Genomic DNA, 22,126 nt, shown 5'->3' with positions numbered 1-22,126 from the left:
GAAAAAATCTCAATGTTTCTGCTAAGCTCCGGGGCTTGTCTCTGATATGTGTAGGCAAGCAGCCGAGGGCTATGTGAATGCTCCACCTAATCCCCCAGATTAAACTGTCTCGAATCTGTTGCGAAGTAAGTAGATTCGTTCCTCGGATCCCCCACATCATAAAGCCCTGTCTGTAAAACCTCCTGGGTGGGTTTTTTTGTTTTTGTTTTTACACAGCAGGCTTTACTGAGGGTTTACTGCAAGCTCAAAATTTTCCCAAGAGTGCACACAAAAAGTGGACTTTTTAACCCCAGATATAAATCAGGCCACAGTCTAATGTGCAATGAAAAACCTGGTTTATGTATGAAGTGCTCCTAGATAGCTCGCAGGGACTTCAGGGTAAATGTGGCTGACATGTGAATGCACACCCTCCATTCTGGAGGAGATTCAAGCTTAGCTAAAAGCCCTGTGTGAAAAATGCCCTGGAGAGTCAAGAGCTTTAAAAGGGCAGCCCTCAGACCTGGAGACTTGCATTTCTCCTGTGCTCCATTAGAACCCTACATGCCGTGTTCAGGCTTAGAGGAGCACAAGATGCTTGGGATAGATGAGGCCAGTTCATCTGGAAGCTCAGGCTCAGTGAGTTCTAGTCCCGGGATCATTGGCTCGAAAGTCTCTGGGCTGGCTGGCTCAGCGTCCAGGGCTTGGAGTCAAGACTAGGTTGAAGGTTGGCTCTTCCAGTCTGATTGCTCTCCACTCCTCTGGGGAGCAATCTGTATTACTACTCAGGGTGAAGGTAGAGTTGTCCCCCAGAATTCATGTCCCCCAGAATTTTAGGTTTCACCCGGATTTTAAGGCTCCCACCCAGATTTCAGATTTCATTTAAAACAACAACAAGAAAGCTGAGCTCTAGCCCTTGTAGAAGCAGAGTTATGGAGCAAAACGTGCAGTCACTATTCTGCTCAAAAATTATTTTCAAGCCTATTTACACAATATGCAAATTAGGCACCCGGATTTGGAAAGCCAAAACATGGCAACCCTAGGTGGGGGCCACAACAAAGAGGCATCTCTATAACCACATCCCTTTGTGTAGGGGGAGCTGCTCTCATCATTGAAGCCAGTGGGAAGCCAATGCTATGCAATCAGGACGCAAGTGACGTAAGGGAACTTTGGGTGACCCAGAACACACATTCTTCCTTAAATAGATGTCTTCTTTTGAAGAACCATGCTCAAAGCCCAAACTTTACAATGGCAAGAACTACTTATAAATTATACTTACATTTCCCCGGATTCGTAAGAAAGTTTCATTATGAAGGATCAGCAGCTTTTTCACTTCTGGGACATAAAAGTTGTTTTCTTGGATTTTGTAGCCAGCCCTACAATTTACCTGCATTGGTAAACACAGGATTAATAAGCCATTCAAGCAAGTGGTGGTGTTGGTGAGACAAGAGACTGAGCTGGTTCAGATGTCATGTGGAGCCTTGGTGAAATCCTGGCTCCACACAATGACCCTGAGCCTCAGGAGTACCCTCTGCAGCCTACGCAAATGTCTGCTTCAAATTATATTAAAATTAACCTAGATTTGTTTATTTTCCACTGGGGGGCAGAAACAACAAAGGAGGTGCCTATCCACCCAATCAAATCTGTAGGAATAGGTCATACTATTTTTGTATTGTAAATGTGTAGTAATAAATAATACTATAAATAATTAAAAATATATTTATTATTAACCACCACATTTTTAACCTGTCCTACCCTGAAGCAACTCAGGGCTGTGTATATGGTTCCCCCGTGAGGTAGGTTATGTTATTTATTTATTTATTTGATTTCTAGACCGCCCTTCCAAAATGGCTCAGTTAAGCGAGAGACCCAAGGTCACCCAGTAACCTTCAGGGCTGAGTGGGAATTTGCATCTGAGTCTCTCCAGTCCTACTTCCACACTAACTACTGCACCACAGTGGCTCTCCCCACTATTAGTCTCCAATTCTCTTTACAACACATCTTAACGCACCTGTCTTTCTGTGCCTTTTTGAGTTCCCTACCTCATAAAGACTCTGTAGGACTGAAAGAGGCTGAATGTAGTCCTTGAAGCAACGTGCAGAATATTTCTTTAAGTCTCTGATGGCATAAGATAGTTTGATACTTGAAAGTTTCCGATACAGGTTCACTAGATCTTTGATGAATGCTATTTCAAGATTGGACCACAGAGATTCTGTAACAAAAATTGCTTGTTAAACCAAACAGGCCCAACATCGTATTTATAGTTAAGGCAGAGGGATAAGACAGTGTTTGTACCATTACAGGTCCTGAGTAGGGATGTGCATGGAACTGGTTCAGAGGCCCTTTTACAGACCTCCGAACTGGTTCGAAAGTCCAGCAGTTCCGCCAGTTCGAAGGTGTGGGCATAGCTTTAAGAACTGGGGAGGGTGCTTCCCCCCACCCCGCTGTTGCTTCTCCTTGCACTAGTGCTGCATGTAAAATTGGTCCTGCAGGACAGCAGAGTACCTCCTTGGTGCCCCGGTGCATTATGGGCCATAAGTGAACAGTGCGCCTGCCACTTCTGGTCCGTGACGCACCGGGGAGGTCAGGAGGTATGCTGCCACCCTGTGGGACAAATTTTGCACACAGTGCTGGCGGGGAAAATGCAGCAGGGGTGTGTGTGTAAGAGCACCCTCCCCAGCAGTGGCACACCTATGGCAAAAAGGAGCCCAGACCTGAAGGGCTCAGGAGGCCCCCCATTAATTTTTTTCCTACCTGTGGCTACTGCCACTGCTGCTCCTGTCACTGGGGGGGGGGCTCTCCAAATGATCAGGGGGCCTCTCTAGAGCCCCATCGCTGCCCCATGCCCGCCCTGAAGTTGCCCCACCAATATTTATCATCCTCACCACCAGGGGTGGGGTGGGGGCACTGTTCCCTCTAACAGGGATTCCCAGATGTTGTTCACTACAACTCTCAGCATCCTCAGCTGCAGTGGCCTTTGGCGGGGGATTCTGGGGACCAGTGGGTGGGGGGTGAATGGTTGAGCAGAGCAGGCCTCCCCCACCACTGGGGGTGGCAGCGGCAGGCTGCGGATGCAGTGGCTGGTTGGCCTGTCGGCGGGTGCACCTGCGCAGTGAGTATCGAGCGTCGCATGCCCCTGATGTTATGGGCATGCAACACTCCTCACTGGGCAGGTGTGCCCACTACTCTCGACCGCTCACCCCCCGACCCCAGTGGTGAAGATGATAAATATCGGCAGGGCAGAGGCGGGGTAGGCACGTGCCAAAATTCAGTCATGTGCCAAAAAAGCATGGACACTGTACATTTTGATTAAAACATTGCTATCTGTGTAGCACTCCTTTTATGCCACTTTTGTTTGTCCGAATCTCTTTTTATGAATTGAACAGAAATTTGTAGAGGGAAATAATCAACAAACAAACAAGCATGCTAGGTGTGCACATATATGCATGATATGATCATTTATTACAATGACTGACATCCGTACTAATGCTGTGCACATGCTTCTAGTGAAAGTATGCATGCAGCACAAGCCTCTATCACATGAGTGCTCTTGTGAAAGAGCGCAACAATTTTCACTGCTTTGCCCAGGCTCTGGAAGCACACTGTCACGCAGCCCTGAGGGACATGTTTCTACTGTTGAGCAGCACAGACTCAGTGATATAAATAATCATGCTCTTATCAGTAGTGGCTCATCCTGACGAGATGGGGGAGGGGCATCAAAACGCATTTTTTTACTAAAGCCTTCTCAGGTTTTTAATTTAAAAATACTGTTGGGTTTTTTAATGGTTTTTAAATTATTGTATTGTTTTAACTTCTATATGTGTTATACGTTTAACCGTTTTAACTTTTTATGTGTTTCAATTGTTGTTAGCCGCCCAGAGACGCAAGTTTGGGCAGGGTATTTATTAAATAAATAAATAAATAAATCGGTGTAGCTGGAGCCAGGGGAACATCAAACGCGGCACAGATAGAGTTCTCATGTTGGATTGAGGTGAGGTTGTACAGCTATGTCCAACTACGAATTCTTCCTTACCCAGTATTTGCCTGTCTTTTTGCTGGAGTTTCAGTATAGCATCTGCTAGCTGTTCAAGTGGAGAGTCAAAGAAGACGTCCATCTTTCGTAAGATGATGGGCACAATGAGGAAGACTCTGAGTGCTTCAGGGGAGGCAACAGAGGCCGGAAGAGATGGCAGGAGTTTCTTAATGGCATTTATCACCTGGGGTGGGGGAGGAAAGAATACAGCACTGCAATAAAGCACTGCAATATATAAGCTTGGAAGCACTTAATTTACAGCAGTAATGTCAGTTTCCCTAGAAGATGCAGTGAAATTGTACTCCTTCTTAGCTTTATCTGTCATGCTTGATACCATTTATTTTTGTTAAGTGACTGGTTTGCTGAACAAGGAAACAAGTAGCCATCTCACTGTGTGAAACAGGATGTTGGACTAGATAGGCCTTTGGCCTGATCCAGCAGGGATATTCTTATAAAACATGCTGTCTTGCTGTCAGAGACCTGGAGTAAGCCTGATGGGTTAAAAAAACAAAACAAAAACAGCATGGGAGATCAATGTGAGGGTTCCCATTCCAATAGACCAATAGCTCTCTCTGTGGACTAAGAAATGCTTACATTGTTTTTGTCATAGTTGGAGAATTTGTCATAGTTGGGGAACTGTCTGACAATCCTGCTGCCAGTCTGTGCAGACAATACTGAGCCAGATGGACCATTGGTCTCACTCGTTATAAGGCAGCTTCCTATGTTCCATAGGAACATTGCCCAACTGTTAGTACAGCTCCCAGCAGCAAATAAAACCCCGCAGCAGGCAGCAAAATCATTGATCCTACATCAGATTCCAAAACTGACAACGTACACATCTGGAGCAACCCTGCTCCCCTCCAGGTACTTCCAAGTCCTGCTAAAACTCAAAAGTGACCTGCTCAGTCTAGCCTAGGTAAAACTCACAGTTCTCTGCTCATTCAGAGTATCTGATTCTGCTTCAGGGTCCAAACCATTCCATTCCTCTGCCTCTCCCACTACCTAGGAATCCACTTCCAAAGGCCAGAGAGAGATTTCAGGACCTTAAGGAACTCCAGCATTCTTTTGTCATATGCCTGATCCCCATTGGGCAACGGACATATTTATGCCAATCTAGAAAACTGAAACTCATAGCACTAGTATTAAGTGTGTAATGTAAATAGCACTTCTCACCTCTGTGAAGACTGTAGGCTTAGAAGCAATCTTCTCAGAGAATAGGAACACAGCTGACATATCTATGCCTGCAGCCTCTTGGGATGTTCTGAAATGTTCGTCTCTGCTGGAAAACAAGGGCAGATGATGACCATCTCAGCTTTTTTCTTTGCTGATCTACTAGACAAACTGAAAGATTTTGGTTGTATTGATGCAAACAGAACTATGGTGGTGATCATCACAGGAACATGAAACTTAGAGAAACTACCAGCCTGGTTCTCAGTACTGACTGGTACACATATGGACATATATTATTATTATTATTCATTTGATTTCTATACCGCCCTTCCCAAAATGGCTCAGGGCGGTTTACACAGATAAATAATTAATAAGATGGATCCCTGTCCCCAAAGGGCTCACAATCTAAAAAGAAACATAAGATAGATGCCAGCAACAGTCACTGGAGGTACTGTGCTGGGGGTGGATAGGGCCAGTTACATATACATGAACATAGGAAGCTGCTTCCCACTGAGTCAGACCACTGGTTCATCTAGTTCAGTACTGTCTACCAACCTCGGCCCTCCTGCAGATGTTGGCCTACAATTCCCATAATCCTTGGCTATTGGCCATTGTGGCTAGGGTTTATGGGAGTTATAGTTCAAAAACAGCTGGAGGACTGGCAACAGCTTTCCAGGGTTTTGTACAAAAACCTTTTCCAACCTTTGGAGCTGAAGCCATCTTGAACTTCTTGGAGAAAATGCAAGATCAAAAGCCAATAGGGGTACAGTCACACTGTTAATCAGCGATTTCATTCCGTTGCGAAGGCTCAAATAATATTTGCTTGCACATATTGCTTTCATTTGATTTTCCAGTAGATAGGCAGGGAACAAACAAAATCCATGTTTAATCTCATTGAAGAATGGAAGCCATGTTGGATGGAATTTTGTTCCATTGAATTGCATGCCTTACAGTTCAGGAGAGCTGGTGTTGTGGTAGCAAGCATTACTTATCCTCTTTGCTAAGCTGGGTCCACCCTGGTTGCTTATTTTATTTATTTATTTAACATATTTCTATACCACCCAAAACTTGTGCCTCTGGGAGATTTACAATTAAAATCATTTAAACATTAAAATCATTAACATTAGAATCAGCTAAAACCCAACATTAAAAGTATTAAAATCATAAATCCAATTAAAAGCCTGGGTGAATAAATATGTCTTCAGTGCCTTTTTAAAGTTGCCAGAAATAGGGAGGCTCTTATTTCAACAGGGAGTACATTCCAAAGCCCAGGGTCAACAACAGAGGAGGCCCATCCCCAAGTAGCCGCCAGACGAGCTGGTGGCAAATGTAGATGAACCTCTCCAGATGATCTTAATGGGTGATGGAGCTCATGGTGAAGAAGACGTTCTCTTAAATATCCAGGGCCTAAGCTGTTTAAGGCTTTATAGGTAATAACCAGCACCTTGTATTTTGCCCAAATATTTAATCGGCAGCCAGTGTAGTTCTTTCAACACAGGAGTAATATGGTCTCTCCTAGATGACCCAGAGACCAACCTGGCCACTGCATTCTGTACCAACTGCAGTTTCCGGACTACGTACAAAGGCAGCCCCACATATAACACATTACAGTAGTCCAGCCTGGAGGTTACCAGCATATGTACCACCACTCTGAGGCCGTTCATCTCAAGAAATGGATGCAGCTGGCGTAGCAGCCAAAGCTGATAAAAAGCACCTGTGGCCACCGCCTCAACCTGGTACGCTAGGGATAGGTTCGGATCCAGAAGAGCCCCCATGACCCCATCCAGAACTGGTAGATCAAAATCATCTCCTGAGTTCTGACCCTCACAATAAGTACCTCCAATCTTATCTGGATTCAGCCTCAGTTTGTTATCCCTCATCCAGCCCATCACCATCTCCAGGCAGGCATTTTGCTATTATTTGTGATTGTTTAGCAAAACACCAAGATGAAGCTGCCCACTCCAGTTACAAAGTAGTGCAGAGCCTTAGCGTTCCAGTTAGTCATGAACAAACATGGAGATTGTAGTGCAGTATAAAGTAAATAAAATTTATTAGGTTAAGTACATTTGAGATAGGAAGCACCTATCCTAACTATGAGCTGCCATCTGCTCTGAGAAAGGAAGAAAGGAAGTAGAACTGACTTGCTACAGGAAATACCTGAGGAGTCAAGGCATGGGTCATAGAGTAGAGGCAAAGGAGAGACAGGTAAGGGGACCCTCACTAACTACCTCTACTCCCAATGCCCCTAGTGGTCATTTGGATAGTTAGTGCAAAAGGTCGATGCAATGGAACTCCATCTCCAACACAAAGTTCAGATTTTGAAGAACAGTCTCCAAGAGACACCATCTGGAATCTGCCCATGAGGTAGAAGCAGAACCACTGCAAAGCAGTGCCTTCCACCTTCAATCCTCTCAGACGTTCCAGAAGGATACTATGGTTAATAGTATCGAAGGCCACCGAGAGATCCAAAAGAAGCAACAGAGTCACACTCCCTCTGTCAATTCCCAATTGGAGATCATCCATCACGCTGACCAAGGCAGTCTCCACCCATAGCCCGCCTGAAAGCCAGTATGAAATGGGTCTAGATAATCAGTTTCCTCCGAGACCGCCTGGAACTGGGCAGTTGTAAGATATTCCTCTTCAGGGATGGAACTACTCTGGGAAGAGCATCTACATGCTTGCATGCAGAAGGTTCCAAGTTCCCTCCCTGGCATCTCTAAGATAGGGCTGAGAGAGATTCTTGCCTGCATCCTTGGAGAAGCCACTGCCAGACTGTGTAGACAATACTGAGCTAGATGGACTAATGGTTTGACTCAGTATGGTAGCTTCCTATGTCCCTATGAAAGTACATCATGCACATTTTACAATTCAGTACTAGCTTCAAATTTAACGTAATTAAATTTCTAAAGCACTTGAAGACTTGATTGGTCCTTATATGACAATTACCTCTTATCCAAGAAACTTCCGTTGACACAGCCCACTGATGTGAAGATTAACTTAATATCCCTAGTGATTGATAAAGAACAAAGGCAATAGTGAGTCTTTGGCTTTTGCTTGGAGAAATTAACTGGACGTTACTGAAATAAAGCTGACAACTGGTTTTGCTTTGAAATAATTGGTGTTAGCTTTTGTGCAAACTCCCTCCTTTCACACTGAGTGTTTCCCCCGCAGTGCTGGAGTGCACCTTTGTCAAGCCTTTCAAAATGGCAGAGGACAGGGGAGAAGAGACAACAACTTTGCTATCCACTTTTCAGCTAAGCCAGGGTGTAGCCAGGAAAAACTGTAAAATTAATTTAAAAACATTGATGGACAGAGAGCCTAAATTACTCCTGAGTAGTTCTACTGAAATAAAGTAATCCTTTTGAGCAGGCGTTTTCAACCTTGAGTCCCCAGATGCTGGTGGACTTCAATTCCCATAATTGTCAGCCAAAGCCCATTGTGGTTGGGTATTATGGGAGTTGAAGTCCACCAACATCTGGGAACCCAAGGTTGAGAGCCCCTGCTTTGATTGATTAATTGATTAATTGATTGATTGATTATTAAGTGCCGTCAAGTCAGTGTCAACTCTTAGCAACCACATAGATTCTCTCCAGGATGATTTGTCTTCAACTTGGCCTTTAACGTCTCTCAGTGGTGCATTCACTGCTGTCATAATCAAGTCCATCCACCTTGCTGCTGGACGTCCTCTTCCCTTTCCTTCAACTTTCCCCAGCATTATGGACTTCTCAAGGGAGCTGGATCTTCACACAATGTGTCCAAAGTATGATAATTTGAGCCTGGTCATTTGTGCCTCGAGTGAAAATTCTGGATTGATTTGTTCTATGATCCATTTGTTTGTTTTCCTGGCTGTCCATGGTATCCTCTAAAGCCCTTGCTTTAGAGTCCTACTAATACTCTAGTACTAGTACTACTAGAATACTACTACTATGTACAGTAATAAGTACTAATAGTACTACTGAGTAACTCAGTCTCTCCAGCAGACACAAGCAAACGTGGTATAAGATGGTTGACACAGAGACTAAATTACTCCCAAATAGTACTACTGAAATTGAGTGTTCCTTTAGAGCAGGGATGGGGAACCTTGGCCCTCCTGCAGATGTTGGCCTACAATTCCCATAATCCTTAGCTATTGGCCTCTATGGCTGGGGATTATGGGAGTTGTAGTCCAAAAACAGATGCAGGGCCAAGGTTCTCCACCCCTGCTTTAGAGGAACTCCTGAGTAGAACTGCTGAGTACCTGAGTCTCCCCAGCAGACACAAAAAGAGTGTAGTTGTAGGGGAAGATGGCAACTTCCATTAAACTCTGAGATTAAAAGGCTTCTGAAAATGGAAGGGTTCAGAAGGGGGCGGAACACTGGAACGGGCAGCGTTTGCCTGATCTTGCAAGGCTGGGAATTCTACAGCCTAAGCACCACTACAGATAAGTCGCTGTCACATGTGAGCCTCAGATATGTCTCTGAAAACAGCCGGATGTGCAGAAAGGCCGCAGCAGATTACTTTAGGAGTCTGTAGTTAGATATGGGCAGAAGCAGTCCTTCAGGTACTCTGGTTGCAAGCTGTGTAAAGCTTGAAAGGTACCATCCTGCTGCTGCCAGATTACCAACTCCATCCATTATGCATAAACCGGATAATGTGCCATTCTCTTAGAATCGGGAATTGTAAGGCTGTCCCATTAGGGCTAAAATGCAATAGGGGCAGGGTTCAAGCTGCTGTCCTCAAACTTCGTGTCTGCACAAGTGTCAGAAAGCAATCAGCAGGGTGGGGAATACTCACTGTTTTATATTCTGCCAGCAATTAGAATCCGGATTAGAAACCCATTTCTCCACCTTTTCCTCTTCCACTGTGGCAAGTGTTCGGTTTAGACAAGCATAAGCATTCTGTACAAAAGAAACAAGAACCCTTAAGGATCTCAAAGGGCTTATAAAGACATCTTCTCTGATTGTTAATGATTAAGTAGTGGCCTCAGGAGAAACAGTCAGTAGATGTGTCTCCTTAAATTTTGGCAACACATAAGGATGATGCAAAAAAATATGGCATCAGGAGCACATAAGAAGAGAAAACTTTATTTTTGCAGCCCACTGCAGAAAGACAAGGTGGCCTTTTGGGCTTTCCAGGCAACCCGTTTTTAACTCAATAAATGTTCCTTGTTTTTCTAGGCCCGATGTCTTCCCTTAAAATGCACTTCTGTTTCAGGTGAACTGCTTTTACGCAGTACTGGTTGTACCTGGGAAGGTATGACTTTCCCCACCTATAATGCATCCATTCATCCTGAGATTGCTATAGAACATAGTTGGATGTCTCTCTCACACAGCCCTAGAAGCAGGGGTGATCCAATCAAACTGATTGGCAGGAGATTTAGAATGGGCAAAATAAGGAAGTACTTCTTCACCCAGTACATAATTAATCTATGGCATTCACTACTACAAGGTGGATACTATTTTAGATTACTTTGAAAGGAGTTCAGACAAATCCATGAAGGAGATATCTATGAGCCCACATGACCTAAAACTGGGACAGCACCATCCTACCCAGCTTTCAAACTCAGAATTTGACCAAGGTAGGCAGAAAAGCTATCCCACCCAGCTCCTGTCTCCAAAACAATCACTTCTCCCTCCTCCACCTAGTTGTTTGGTTCCACACACCCGAAAAATGGGAGCACACACACAGCTCCCAAACCTGGCTAGCTAATTTTTGTCCTACCCAATTTTTGGGTGTGTGAACAGCTTCTGTTCATTGTGTGAACAGCTGTTGTGTAAACAGCTGTTGTGTGAACAGCTACTAGTCTTGATGGCTATGTGCTACCACCAGGTTCAGAGGCAGTGGCCGTGCTTTCACCTCCTGCTTGTGAGCTTCTGAGAGGCATCTGGCCGGCCATTAGATGCTGGATTAGATAGGGCTGATCCAGCAAGGCTCTTCTTACATGTGCCATGGACACCTACTGCATACTTGTATGCAGATAAGCAATAGATTCCCCCTTCACTCATCTAGCCTTAACAAGCAGAGAATCATTACATGCCTATGGAATGCCAAGCAATATAGATAGTCACATGAAAGTCAAAATGTGGCTGAGAAATGAATTTGCAGACTGAAAGGAAGGCAGGCAGGCAGGCAGGCAGGCAGGCCAAATGTAACTTACCTTTTCCTTCAAACAATGCACAATACTTTGGTTCTCTCCAGCAATGATGTTTACCATTTCCTCTGCAACAGATAAGAAAGCAGGCGATGATTCAAGTAGCTATTTCTGCCAAATGGGCAAAGAGGCATCTGTTAACATGGTATCTCTCTTTTGTTTAGCAAGAAGAGGAGAGCAAGTATTCAGCACAGCACAGAGCCTTTCCACTGGCTGATGAAGGCATCTCCCTGGTTAATTTTCTCATATCTTTTTGCTATATAAACAATTTTTGAGAACCTTCTTAGTTAAAAAAAGCAGTCTATAAATATAAATAAATCATCATCATCCTTATGTTTAGAATATGCTCTGTAGTTCACAGACGTTTAATCAGTGAATCTAAAACAAGGCTAAAAACGTCAGGAGGAGATCTCACTGTTGGATCAGAATCGGCTACATGAACTATGCTGCAACTCCGTGTAGTGGAATGAGGACTTAAATATCTCCAGGCTCAAACTATCCCTCTCAGGTTCTGTCTGTGTCTGAAGAGCCGAGAGATTTAAAGGGGCGGTCATCAAGACTTAGAGTCCAGCACCTCTGCTCCATTAAGTATCTCCTGGCCTGGTGCTGTTGTGCTGGTTTGGGGGAGCAGGAGGTATGGGCTGTAGAAGAGGCCAGTTCATTTGGGGGGCTCAGGCTTCATCAGCACTGATCCCAGGATCTCCAGTTCTGGGGTTTCCTAGCTGCCAGGCTCAGGCTGGAGCCTGATGTCAGGGTTGGGGGCTGGGCCTAGCTCCTCTGACCTGACTACTCTCTCCACTTCACAGTCAGGCTCTTCACACTGGTCTTTTGGTAGCAAGTATGCATTGTCCCCTTTGCTAAGCAGGGTCCACCCTGGTTGCATTTGAATGGGAGACTACATTTGTGAGCACTGTAAGTTATTCCCATCAGGGGATGGGGCCCTTCCTTTGGGAAGAGCATCTCCATGCAGAAGGTTCCAAGTTCCCTCCCCGGCAGCTTCAAGATAGATCTGAGAAAGACTCCTGCCTTCAACCTCAGAAAAGCCACTGCCAGCCTGTGTAGACAATACTGAGCTAGATGGACCTCTGGTCTGACTGGGTATATGGAAGCTTCCTATGTCCTGCTCAGAGGGCCCTGACAGTGGTCCCATCCACATATTTTCTGCTCCCCAAATCCCCTAGTCCAACAGCACCTTGCATGCATGCACGTAGCCCACCTTATGTATTACAATGAGAGGTGAAACTTAATTAAGGATAGGCTGGTTCAGATGAACAGTGATCTCCACAGACGGTAACATCAGAGCTGCAGTGAGAACACACCTATCCCACTTCAGTAAAAGGACAAGCCAAGGCAATCTTGGGAAGTCTATTGATGGTGTGCGAGGGATGTTCTTTTGAACTGCCTCTCTACACACGCTACAAAACCCTGCTTAAGCAGAGTTTTGTAGCACACGCAGAGGAGCATTTTGGAAAAACACCCCTCACACATGATTAAAGGATGTGTCGAGATTGTGTTGACACATCCGTTAGTGACATCAGTGCAGGCGTGTTTTCACCATGGTCCTGATGTTATTGCGCGTGGGGGCCGCTGAACTGGCCCAATGTCCTTGATTTGTAACCGGAACACAAAGTTCAGCTTGCAAAGATAACAAGCATGACTCACTCTGGCTGAATGTTCTGCCATTCTTCGTCAATGGAAGAGGAAGTGGTATCAGGCGGTCACATTTTCCTCTCTTTCCAAGCTGGCCTTCTGCTCCAGAACCAAACGAGTAGACTTCCTGCAGGTCTGGGATGTAGGCAAGAGTGTGCCATCTGTTTTGTGCAGAATAAAAGCGATTATATGCAGACCTGCCACTGACTCAATCCAGCTCTCAGAAAGATAAACTGAACATTTGCTTTGGCTACGAGAGGGCAAAGAGTTTTAACAACACACTGTTATTGCTTTCACTTTTTTTAACCAATAGCAATTAACTCCTGTGTAGTGGCACAGGACTTGGAGTTGGGGCCAGGAGATGCAGCGATCCAGAACCAGCCAAGGGTCAAGCCAAGCAGACACCTAGGAAGCAGGGATTAAGCAACAAACAAGAACTGAGGCTCACACCAAGGAGGAAATCCAAGAATTTGGAATCAAGCGGCAAGCCAGAAATGAACTGAGTTAAAGGCCAAAACCGTGCAGAGTTGGGAGCCAGGGGTTGAACAACAAGCTGGACTTCAGGAACAAAGTTAAGAGTCAGGAAGCCAAATCATCAGTCCAGGAGAAGCAGATGCAACTCACCAGGAGGAAGGCGGCCTTGAAACTGAGGCAAGGCTGCATCAGGCAAGGTCACAGCCAGCAGGGAGGATGTGGGACATTAGAACTGAAAGCCCAGAACCAGGAATCATGGAGCCTGAACCAGAGTCCCCCAGTGAATCAGCGTCTTCCAGACCAAGTACCTTGCACTCCTGAAATCTGCACACTACTGCCAGCAAAGGGCCAGGAGGGAGGTGCCACCTAAGAGGGGTAGTCTGAGCCTAGAAGTATTTATGACCTCACATAGTACAAGACCTCAACTTGATTTGTATGATAAGAAGCCAGCTAAGCACTATGAGATCACAAGCCAATCAGAAGCCAGTGCCAGAACCAGTAAGCAAGGGGAAAACAGGCCCCCAAATGGCACTTGGAACACTTGAAACATTCTGAGCTGTCAATTCCTGACCGGTTGTTCCAAAGGAACGTTCCATTCCAAGCTCGAAATGGAACGTGAATCCCATTCCGAGCACATCGCTACTGGAGGGAAGACGTTGCCAAAAATCACTATAAGCATTTATCTTCTGAGATGGTATCTATGGCCAAACTTTGTGGACCTGGCTTATGGACAAACTCCACCTCTGGCCCATACTGGAGCAAGTTGCTTCCCGGGAGCTGTCCAGGGTGCTGCAACCCCAGCTGCCTCACCTTGCCAGTTTCCTGATTACATTACTGGACATCCTGATTTAGGGCCAAACTAGAAGTTTAGGGGCCAAATCCTGCCCCCAATTAGTGCTGCATTTCTGGGTGTGTGTTTTTGTTTTTTTAAAAAACTAAAAAGCTTGGACAGCTTTAAAAAGGGGCTTAGACAAATTCATGGAGAACAGGACCATCAACGGCTACTAGTCAGCTGTGATCTAGTGGTTAGAGTTCTGGACTAGGACTGGCAAGACCCGAGTTCAAATCCCCATGCAGCCATGACACTTGCTGGATGACTCGGCCAGTCACTTCTCTCTCAGCCTAACCTACTTCACAGGGTTGTTGTGAAGAGAAACTTATGTAGTACACCACTCTGGGCTCCTTGGAGGAAGAGCAGGATATTAAATGTAAATACTACTACTACTACTACTACTACTACTCATCATCATCATCTGGTGGCTGTGGACCACCTCCAGCAGAGGCATGGTGCCTCTTAATACCAGTTGCAAGGGAGCAACAGCAGGAGAGAAGTCATGCCCTCACCTCTTGCCTTTGGGCTTCCCAGAAGCATCTGGTGGGCCAATGTGTGAAACAGGATGCTGGACTAGATAGGCTTTGGGCCTGATCCAACTGGGCTGTTCTAATGTAGAACTGTTTCAGCCATATTAAAAAAAAGGTACTAATAGATAGTTTTGACACATATTTCATTATGCTCTTTAATAGATAGTTTTGACACATATTTTGCAATGCTCCTCATCCCAGCCATTGACCCCACCTGTCTGCCTATTAATTTGGCTGTGTCCAGGTCCATCTATTTGCAAATTTCTATCAATAGATGCCTCCTTGCTTGCTTTCTCATTTCTAACTTTGAACACCACTTGACTACATCAAACTACAGTAGCACCTTGCATGCTTTCTTGATTTATTTTAGCAGCAATATGTAGAGAGGTGGTACTGCTGCTTGGGAACAGACCCAGGAGTGGGCAAAGTCCCTTAGACAGAGACTGGCAGACAGCTGAAGGCTCATGTCAGGCAATCTGAAGGTTGCACCTGGTATCACAAAATGAGGACCTGGTATATCAAATAATATAGCATATTATCATCTATCAGTTAATGGCATTGGCTTTCTGATGTCATATGACTTCCCAGGCCAGGGAGATTATGGGCTGTGGTGTTAATGACTAGAACTATCAGTAGTCTCCTCTGCTGATCAGCAGACTGTTGATCAGCAGAGCTGGTCTTGTGGTAGCAAACATGACTTGTCCCCTTAGCTAAGCAGGGTCTACCCTGGTTGCATATGAAAGGGACACTAGAAGTGTGAGCACTGTAAGATATTCCCCTTAGGGGATGGAGCTGCTCTGGGAAGAGCAGAAGGTTTCAAGTTCCCTCCCTGGCTTCTCCAAGATAGGGTTGGGAGAGATTCCTGCCTGCAACCTCGGAGAAGCCGCTGCCAGTCTGTGAAGACAATACTGAGCTAGATGGACCTATGGTCTGACTCAGTATATGGCAGATTCCTAAATTCCTAAAACTTGGTGGTATAGGGAATCCATAGGCTTCACAGTTGAAGCCCGGCAACTCCTGGCATTCATGACATTTTTTTAAGAAGAGCCCAGTCCAGCAGAATCAACAGCCTATTAATTCAGAGAAGAGGAAGTGTTCACAGACAGGAAATGCATTAGGAAAAGGGCTGAGAAGATTGATGGACAGGAGTCAGAGGAAAAGAAAGCATCTGCTGTCACCTGGCCTTGGCGCAGTCAGTTTAAGAAATTCTGCTACTGAAGACCTATGCATGGGACCCATATCTGAATGGAATACAGTCGTCTTGATTGCTGTCATCGCCGTTGCAGGTGGGCCCAATGTTTGAAAACAGACATCTTTTCCTGATTCAATTTTTAATTCCCTTTCCTGTGATAAAATTATCTCTGTGACAACATTATTTACTTACTTATTCATTCATTTGATTTCTATACCACCCTTCCAAAAATGGCTCAGGGCAGTTTACACAGAGAAATAACAAATAACTAAGATGGCTCCCTGTCCCCAAAGGGTTCACAATCTCATGTTTCTTTTTAGACACCAGCAGCAGTCACTGGAGGTACTGTGCTGGGGGTGGACAGGGCCAGTTACTCTCCCCCTGCTCAATAAAGAGAATCAGCACGTTAAAAGGTGCCTCTTTGCCCAGTTAGCAGGGAAGAATAAGGTTATTCTCATGAGCAGCCTAACTCAGGCCAGGGCAGCCCAGTCTGGGTCAGGCTGCTCGTGTGGAGCGTTGGATTACTCTTGATCCTGGAGCTTCCAACCCGCCTAACCTGACCTTTTACCCCAGCCTTTAGCAGGCAGCAGCCCATGCAAATATAGAGTGGGGTGGCAAGAGCGCCTGGCTGAGGGTGGCCCCCTCAATTCACCACGTGCATTGAGGGATGCTGGAGGACTTCCTCCACCAGCTCCCTGCTCTGCTGCTCGCTGCAGCACGCCTTGTGTGCTGGGCAAGGGGCAGAGCCTTTAACCGGAAATCGATCGTGTGTGGGGAGACCCGCCAGCCCTCTGCCCTGCCTCCATTTTTGGCCGTGTGCACCACCTTAATATGTCCGGAAGATCCAAAGATTCTTACCTTCCACAGGCTACCTGAGAGACGCGAGCGCCAAAGAGTTCTGCCACCAAGCGCGGAAACAGTTCGTTGCGTGTGGAATTGTGGCCAAGCTGCCCACAGCTGCCAGCTCCAAAAGTACAGACCAGGCCATCCTTGTTAGGAAGTTAGCAACATGTTATTATTTTACTTTATTTATTTATTTATCAAATTTGTTCACCGCCCCAAACTTTTGTCTCTGGGCGGTTAACAATAGCATAATGTTACAGACTTAAGCAAAAATGTTTCTTGTTACAGAGCAAGGGATTCGTAAAGATTGATATGATCACCAGTAGGGATGGGCCATGCTGTATGTACTCTGCACTACAACACAAAACCCGAAACTTACACCAAGGTAACCTAAATCCTGTGCAATAAAAGCTGGAAGCTACATAGGAAGCTGCCATATACTGAGTCAGGCCATTGGACTATCTAGACCATTGATCTATCTAGCTCCGTATTGTCTTCACAGACTGGCAGTGGCTTCTCCGAGGTTGCAGGCAGGATCCTCTCTCAGCCCTGTCTTGGAGAAGCCAGGGAGGGAAATAGCCAATGATGTGAGACAGGGGCAGGGAGATGCAGAACAATGGCATCACAAGGTCTGGAAGAACACTGTGTTCTAAACATTAATGGGGTAAAGAGGAAAGAGATATGGAGTAACAGCCACTCCGCATCTCTTGTTTCGTCTTGTTCTGTCATGAGAGGCTGCAGACACAAGGCGATCAAAAGGAGATGTCTGTACTTTACACTTAATCAGCCTGTGGGACTCATTGCTGCAGGAGATTGAGATGACCCCTGCCATAAATAGCTTCCAGAAAGATTAGATAAGCTCTCAGATGTGGAGTGAGGGTACATATGAAATAAAAACAACAAATCATATTTTAAAGAACAAGACAAACCTTTGAAAGAACTACAGTGTGTTCTCCACCACATGAAATGAACACAGTCTTCTTATGCTCTAAAGCGGTCACGTAGGTAGGGGAATCTCTGTCTGAGGAGAAGAAGGTGAGCTTAAGTCATTTTGAGAGGGAGTCAACAATTCCTTGGGGCGTGTGTGTGAGGGGGAGTTGCAACGGGGCTGGTCACCATTGCTGGAAATAATTTGCTGTAAAAATCAATAAATCATAAACCTTATTATTTATTTTGCTTGCATCTGTATTTTGTACACATACACCAAAATTGAAGATATGACTTTAAAATGTTACAAAAATATATATAAACTTACAGTATTAGATAAGGTAATTAGAAAAGGTGAATTAGTACATAAAGTTCATTTGCAGAGCTAGCAAAGTCATTGGGTAGCTCTGATGCTAACCTTCTACAGCAAAATGATCATACAAGTGCTCCCTCATGTGGCAAAACCCCATCAACGTTCAGTGCCTGAAATCTGTAGAAGCAGCACCTTACTTTCACCAGATGGGGCATATTTGTTTATGCCATAATACAGGAGAACCCTGTTATCTGTGGGGGGTGGGGGGCAGGATAGCGAAGCCGTGGATAATGGGGCATTAGGGCAATGGGAATTGGGGGGGGTTAGTTTCCTGGGATAGCAAAAAAGGGACAAAATGGCCTGAAAGTGGGGAAAATTGGGGGTGAAAGTACCCTATCGTGCCCCAGCTGCCCAGCAATGTCCTCCCAAATGGGGGAAATTGGGGGTGAAAGTGACCTACCATGCTCAGTGTGTCCCCAGCTGCCCAGCAATGCCCCCAAAGTCTAAAATCACATGTTCCTCCCACAAAAAATGGCTCTCCTATTTTTCCCCACAAAAACAAGCCACAAAGTGGCAGATAAACGAGACTTAACCCTTTAATGGTCAGATTTTTTTCAACCTCGTTATACCGAGGTTAGGTGGCACTTACCATGGATATGTGAAACCGTGGGTGCTGGGTCCATGATTAACAAGATTTGCCTATATATTCACAAAACCGTAATAATCAGAGGGAAGTGCCGTGGCGTAAGGCAGCTTTGCATGTCCATGATGGCCATTTCACTGGTATTCCACAAATACAACACATCAGCAGCACTTCTCCTTACCAATGGTGTCTCCGAGGCCCAGCTGCCCATAAGCATTCTTCCCCCAAGAACAGACTGTTCCGGACAGAGAGAGGGCCATGCTGTGAGCTGCTCCGGCTGCAATCTTGGCCAGAGGAATGCCTTCAAGCACCCGCACCTGTTGTGGTTCCTGGATGGAGCTCATATTCCTTCCCACTCCAAGTTGGCCGTGTCCATTCTGACCCCAAGTGAAAAGCTCCCCTCCTTAACAAAAAACATACAAGAGGAAGCACACTAGCTACATGCACATGACTCTCTTGGAGAAGGTTCACACATTCATTTCTCCGACAGTAATTTATTCCAACTTCAGCGCAGATTTCCACGGGACATATAACAATGTGCTCAGATGACATTAAAGGATGTGGCACAAATTCATATCATCACCTGCTGACAATCCATTAAAAAGCCATCTCTTTTCAATGCTACTAATATTGAAAAAAAACCTGCTTTTTCAGAGAATGTCAGCAGTTAGCCAGCAGATGGTGCTGTGAACTTGCACAATGCACTTTAACTTCAAATACATTGTTATATCTCTTGTCGACATTTGCACTGAAGCTAGAATAAATTACCATCTGGATAATAAGCCCCTGGAAACATTGGTCATCAGGTGGGGAGGTTCCCCACTCCACAAAATCTACCAATCTATGTGCCTATCTGTATTTACCTTTTCCTCCAAGCAGTTTAACAGAATATATTTTTAATATCCTCCATTTGTTGCAAGGTACATACCATTAAGATACATGTACAAGCGTGGGAAGCTCTCTTCTTAACAAAAAAAATAAGCCATGGGGGGTGGGGCTCAATCCTGACTGGGACCATAGCACACAAGAAGGTGTGTGTGTGTTTTTTTAAATACCTTTCCCTCTGCACTGTTTTCCCACTGAAAATATCCCCACCTTGTTTAAGTAGTTTCAAGGAGCTTTCTGTTTGCACTCTTCAGTGGGGGGAATGGTACAAGGAAATACAGCACACCTACCCCTCCATGCACCACAGTCCTGGTCTGGATCACACACCCCACCCCAATTTGTCCCTGCTTTTTGTCAGAGACATTACCAGTCTTACACTTATCTGTTAATAATGCATTTCTCACAATGGGTCCTAAAATAAGTGAGATTAAAAGAGAGCACCAACTTCCTGATACTATCCCATGAGGACCTCAACATTCACCGTGGTTCCGAAACTATGAATATTGAGGCATTGTTTCAATGGGGAACTGGGGCTTAGGTTCCGGTTTGCAGGGGAAATGGCCCCAAATGCTGGTTTTCCAGTCAAATCGGGGGGCGGGGGGGAACGTGGGAGGAAGTTCCTCAACATGCTTTGCTGCCTCCTGTGTTGCGCTGTCCCTCCGAAATGTCCAAAAAACACCCCAGAACCACAATTTTGTTTTTTGTTTTAAAATGGGAACCAGTTTGTGGCTCCAAGAAACAAAATGGCAGCTGGAAATGACCTCCGCAGTCATTTCCGGCCACCTCCGACCTGCAATTACACAAGGTTGACGTTTCCCCCCCTTCTTTTTTCCACGTATGCCGAGTTTGGGATAATGAGGCTTCCCTGTATAATTTGAGACTGCAACACAGAGTAGACTGCTTGTACTATTGGTCCCCATCAAAATTTCCCTGCCCATGGAAAACTAGCATGTCAGGGACAGGTTTGTGGCCTGAATCATTCCCCTCATTTCTATGCGTACATAGTCTTTTAAAGAGCCTATAGGCCCTCCCTTGCTCACGTGGTAGACCGCTGATGGTAGAAAGCCACTTTTCCACACAGCATCCTGGTAGTCCTAGAGCCTTCCATCTTTCCCCTTTTCCTCTGCCATTTAGGGCCAAGTTGGGGTTGGGGGAAGGAGAGAGGAAGGATGGTGTTCTGCCAGGTTGCACAATGATCTCAAGGGCGACAGGCCTCTTCCTGCCTCATCAGTTTGTGAAGTTAGGTCTGGGCCGATCGCAGATGGGGTGAACAGAGGGAAGGCCTGGAGGACCATGAACCTTATTTCTCCCCAAACCTCAGTAATTCTTCCCTGCCTCAGGTTTGTCTTTGGCCACAAGGAGAGATCATCCTAGGGAGATCCATCCTAAGGAGGCACCTGGGGTTCTTCCTTTCTCCAGGCATGCTCAACACCCCTTGGCAGGAAACGGGGCCCCATAATTCTCCGACTTAACCGCTGATATCCCTCGTGATCATAAGGACTGGCTGTAGGAAAGGTGTTTAATACCTTTTGATAATGCCATGGAATGATGGTCTCCACATGCAATTTGAATAATTCGTCTGCCTCCTAATTCTTTCAGTAGCCTGTTCAAAAAGCACATACAATTAATATTTCTCAGGTCTGGATTGGACAAGCAATTCAAGCATAAACTCCCATCTTTGAAATGTGCATGTCGCAAAGTAGTTCTGTGATTTTATTTCGGCTTTTTTTCTTTTTCTTTTAAGGCAGTCAGGATGAGCATGGGGGCAGATGAGTTTAAGGTCAATTTTGTGTTCAACTGTATGCTAATATTTTATCACAGAAGCTTCATGTCATGTATTTGATAGCCATCCCATCTCCAAATGAGGCTGGGAAAGGCAAAATGACGAAGAAGAATACGAATATTTATATACCGTGTGTGTGTGCGCGCACACACACACACACACACCCCTACCTAGATAGACCAGTGCTCAGCTACATTATACTATTCAGTATACATTATACTGGCACAAGGGTGCCTACATACTTACGGTGAGTGGGATTTCTGGATTCTATCACAAGTTCATTTGAGAGAATGCAGAAAACCATACTTAGCTAAGTTATACAGGCATGGAAGTGCCTATTTAATCAAGCCTCCATCCTTTGACCATTGGTCCATCTAGCTCAGTATTGTCTGCACTGCCGGGAGAGGCCCTTTTGCAAGTGGGATTTCATGCGACTTTGGGCACATGCTTGTACCGGCACAGGCGGATTTTTGCAGCCACTAGCTGCTGCTTTGGAAGCAAACTCTAACCTAAGGGTGGATAGACCCAGAGAAAAATACACCGAATCCCAAATAACTGGACCATCTGTGCAGGTAGGCTAAAAGCTGACCCTTGCCCAAAACAACATAGGGACATATATCAGGGGCAGCAGAAGAAATGTTGTGGTGGTGGGGTCAGCAAAAATGACTGCATATACAGGTGAAACTTGGAAAATTAGAATATCGTGCAAAAGTCCATTAATTTCAGTAATGCAAATTAAAAGGTG

At 45.3% G+C, this 22,126-nt stretch overlaps 1 protein-coding gene across 1 annotated transcript in view; it reads right to left on the bottom strand.

Annotated features, from left to right (window-relative positions):
• LOC128326565 (E3 ISG15--protein ligase HERC5-like) overlaps nt 1-22,126 on the bottom strand; it is a 61,526-nt gene that overhangs the window by 29,415 nt on the left and 9,985 nt on the right. Inside the window, exons 3-14 of the mRNA XM_053253634.1 lie at nt 21,125-21,201; nt 18,895-19,116; nt 17,760-17,851; nt 16,846-16,976; nt 12,972-13,120; nt 11,316-11,377; nt 9,953-10,056; nt 8,126-8,185; nt 5,183-5,285; nt 4,010-4,193; nt 2,019-2,188; nt 1,256-1,363 (exon numbers count right to left, since the gene is read on the bottom strand). Of these exons, the coding sequence (XP_053109609.1) occupies nt 1,256-1,363; nt 2,019-2,188; nt 4,010-4,193; nt 5,183-5,285; nt 8,126-8,185; nt 9,953-10,056; nt 11,316-11,377; nt 12,972-13,120; nt 16,846-16,976; nt 17,760-17,851; nt 18,895-19,116; nt 21,125-21,201 (1,462 nt within the window). The remainder of the gene's footprint in view (nt 1-1,255; nt 1,364-2,018; nt 2,189-4,009; nt 4,194-5,182; nt 5,286-8,125; nt 8,186-9,952; nt 10,057-11,315; nt 11,378-12,971; nt 13,121-16,845; nt 16,977-17,759; nt 17,852-18,894; nt 19,117-21,124; nt 21,202-22,126) is intronic.

Source organism: Hemicordylus capensis, chromosome 5, assembly GCF_027244095.1.
Source record: "Hemicordylus capensis ecotype Gifberg chromosome 5, rHemCap1.1.pri, whole genome shotgun sequence".
Taxonomy (NCBI): domain Eukaryota; kingdom Metazoa; phylum Chordata; class Lepidosauria; order Squamata; family Cordylidae; genus Hemicordylus; species Hemicordylus capensis.
This window is presented reverse-complemented; position numbering and strand designations above follow the sequence as displayed.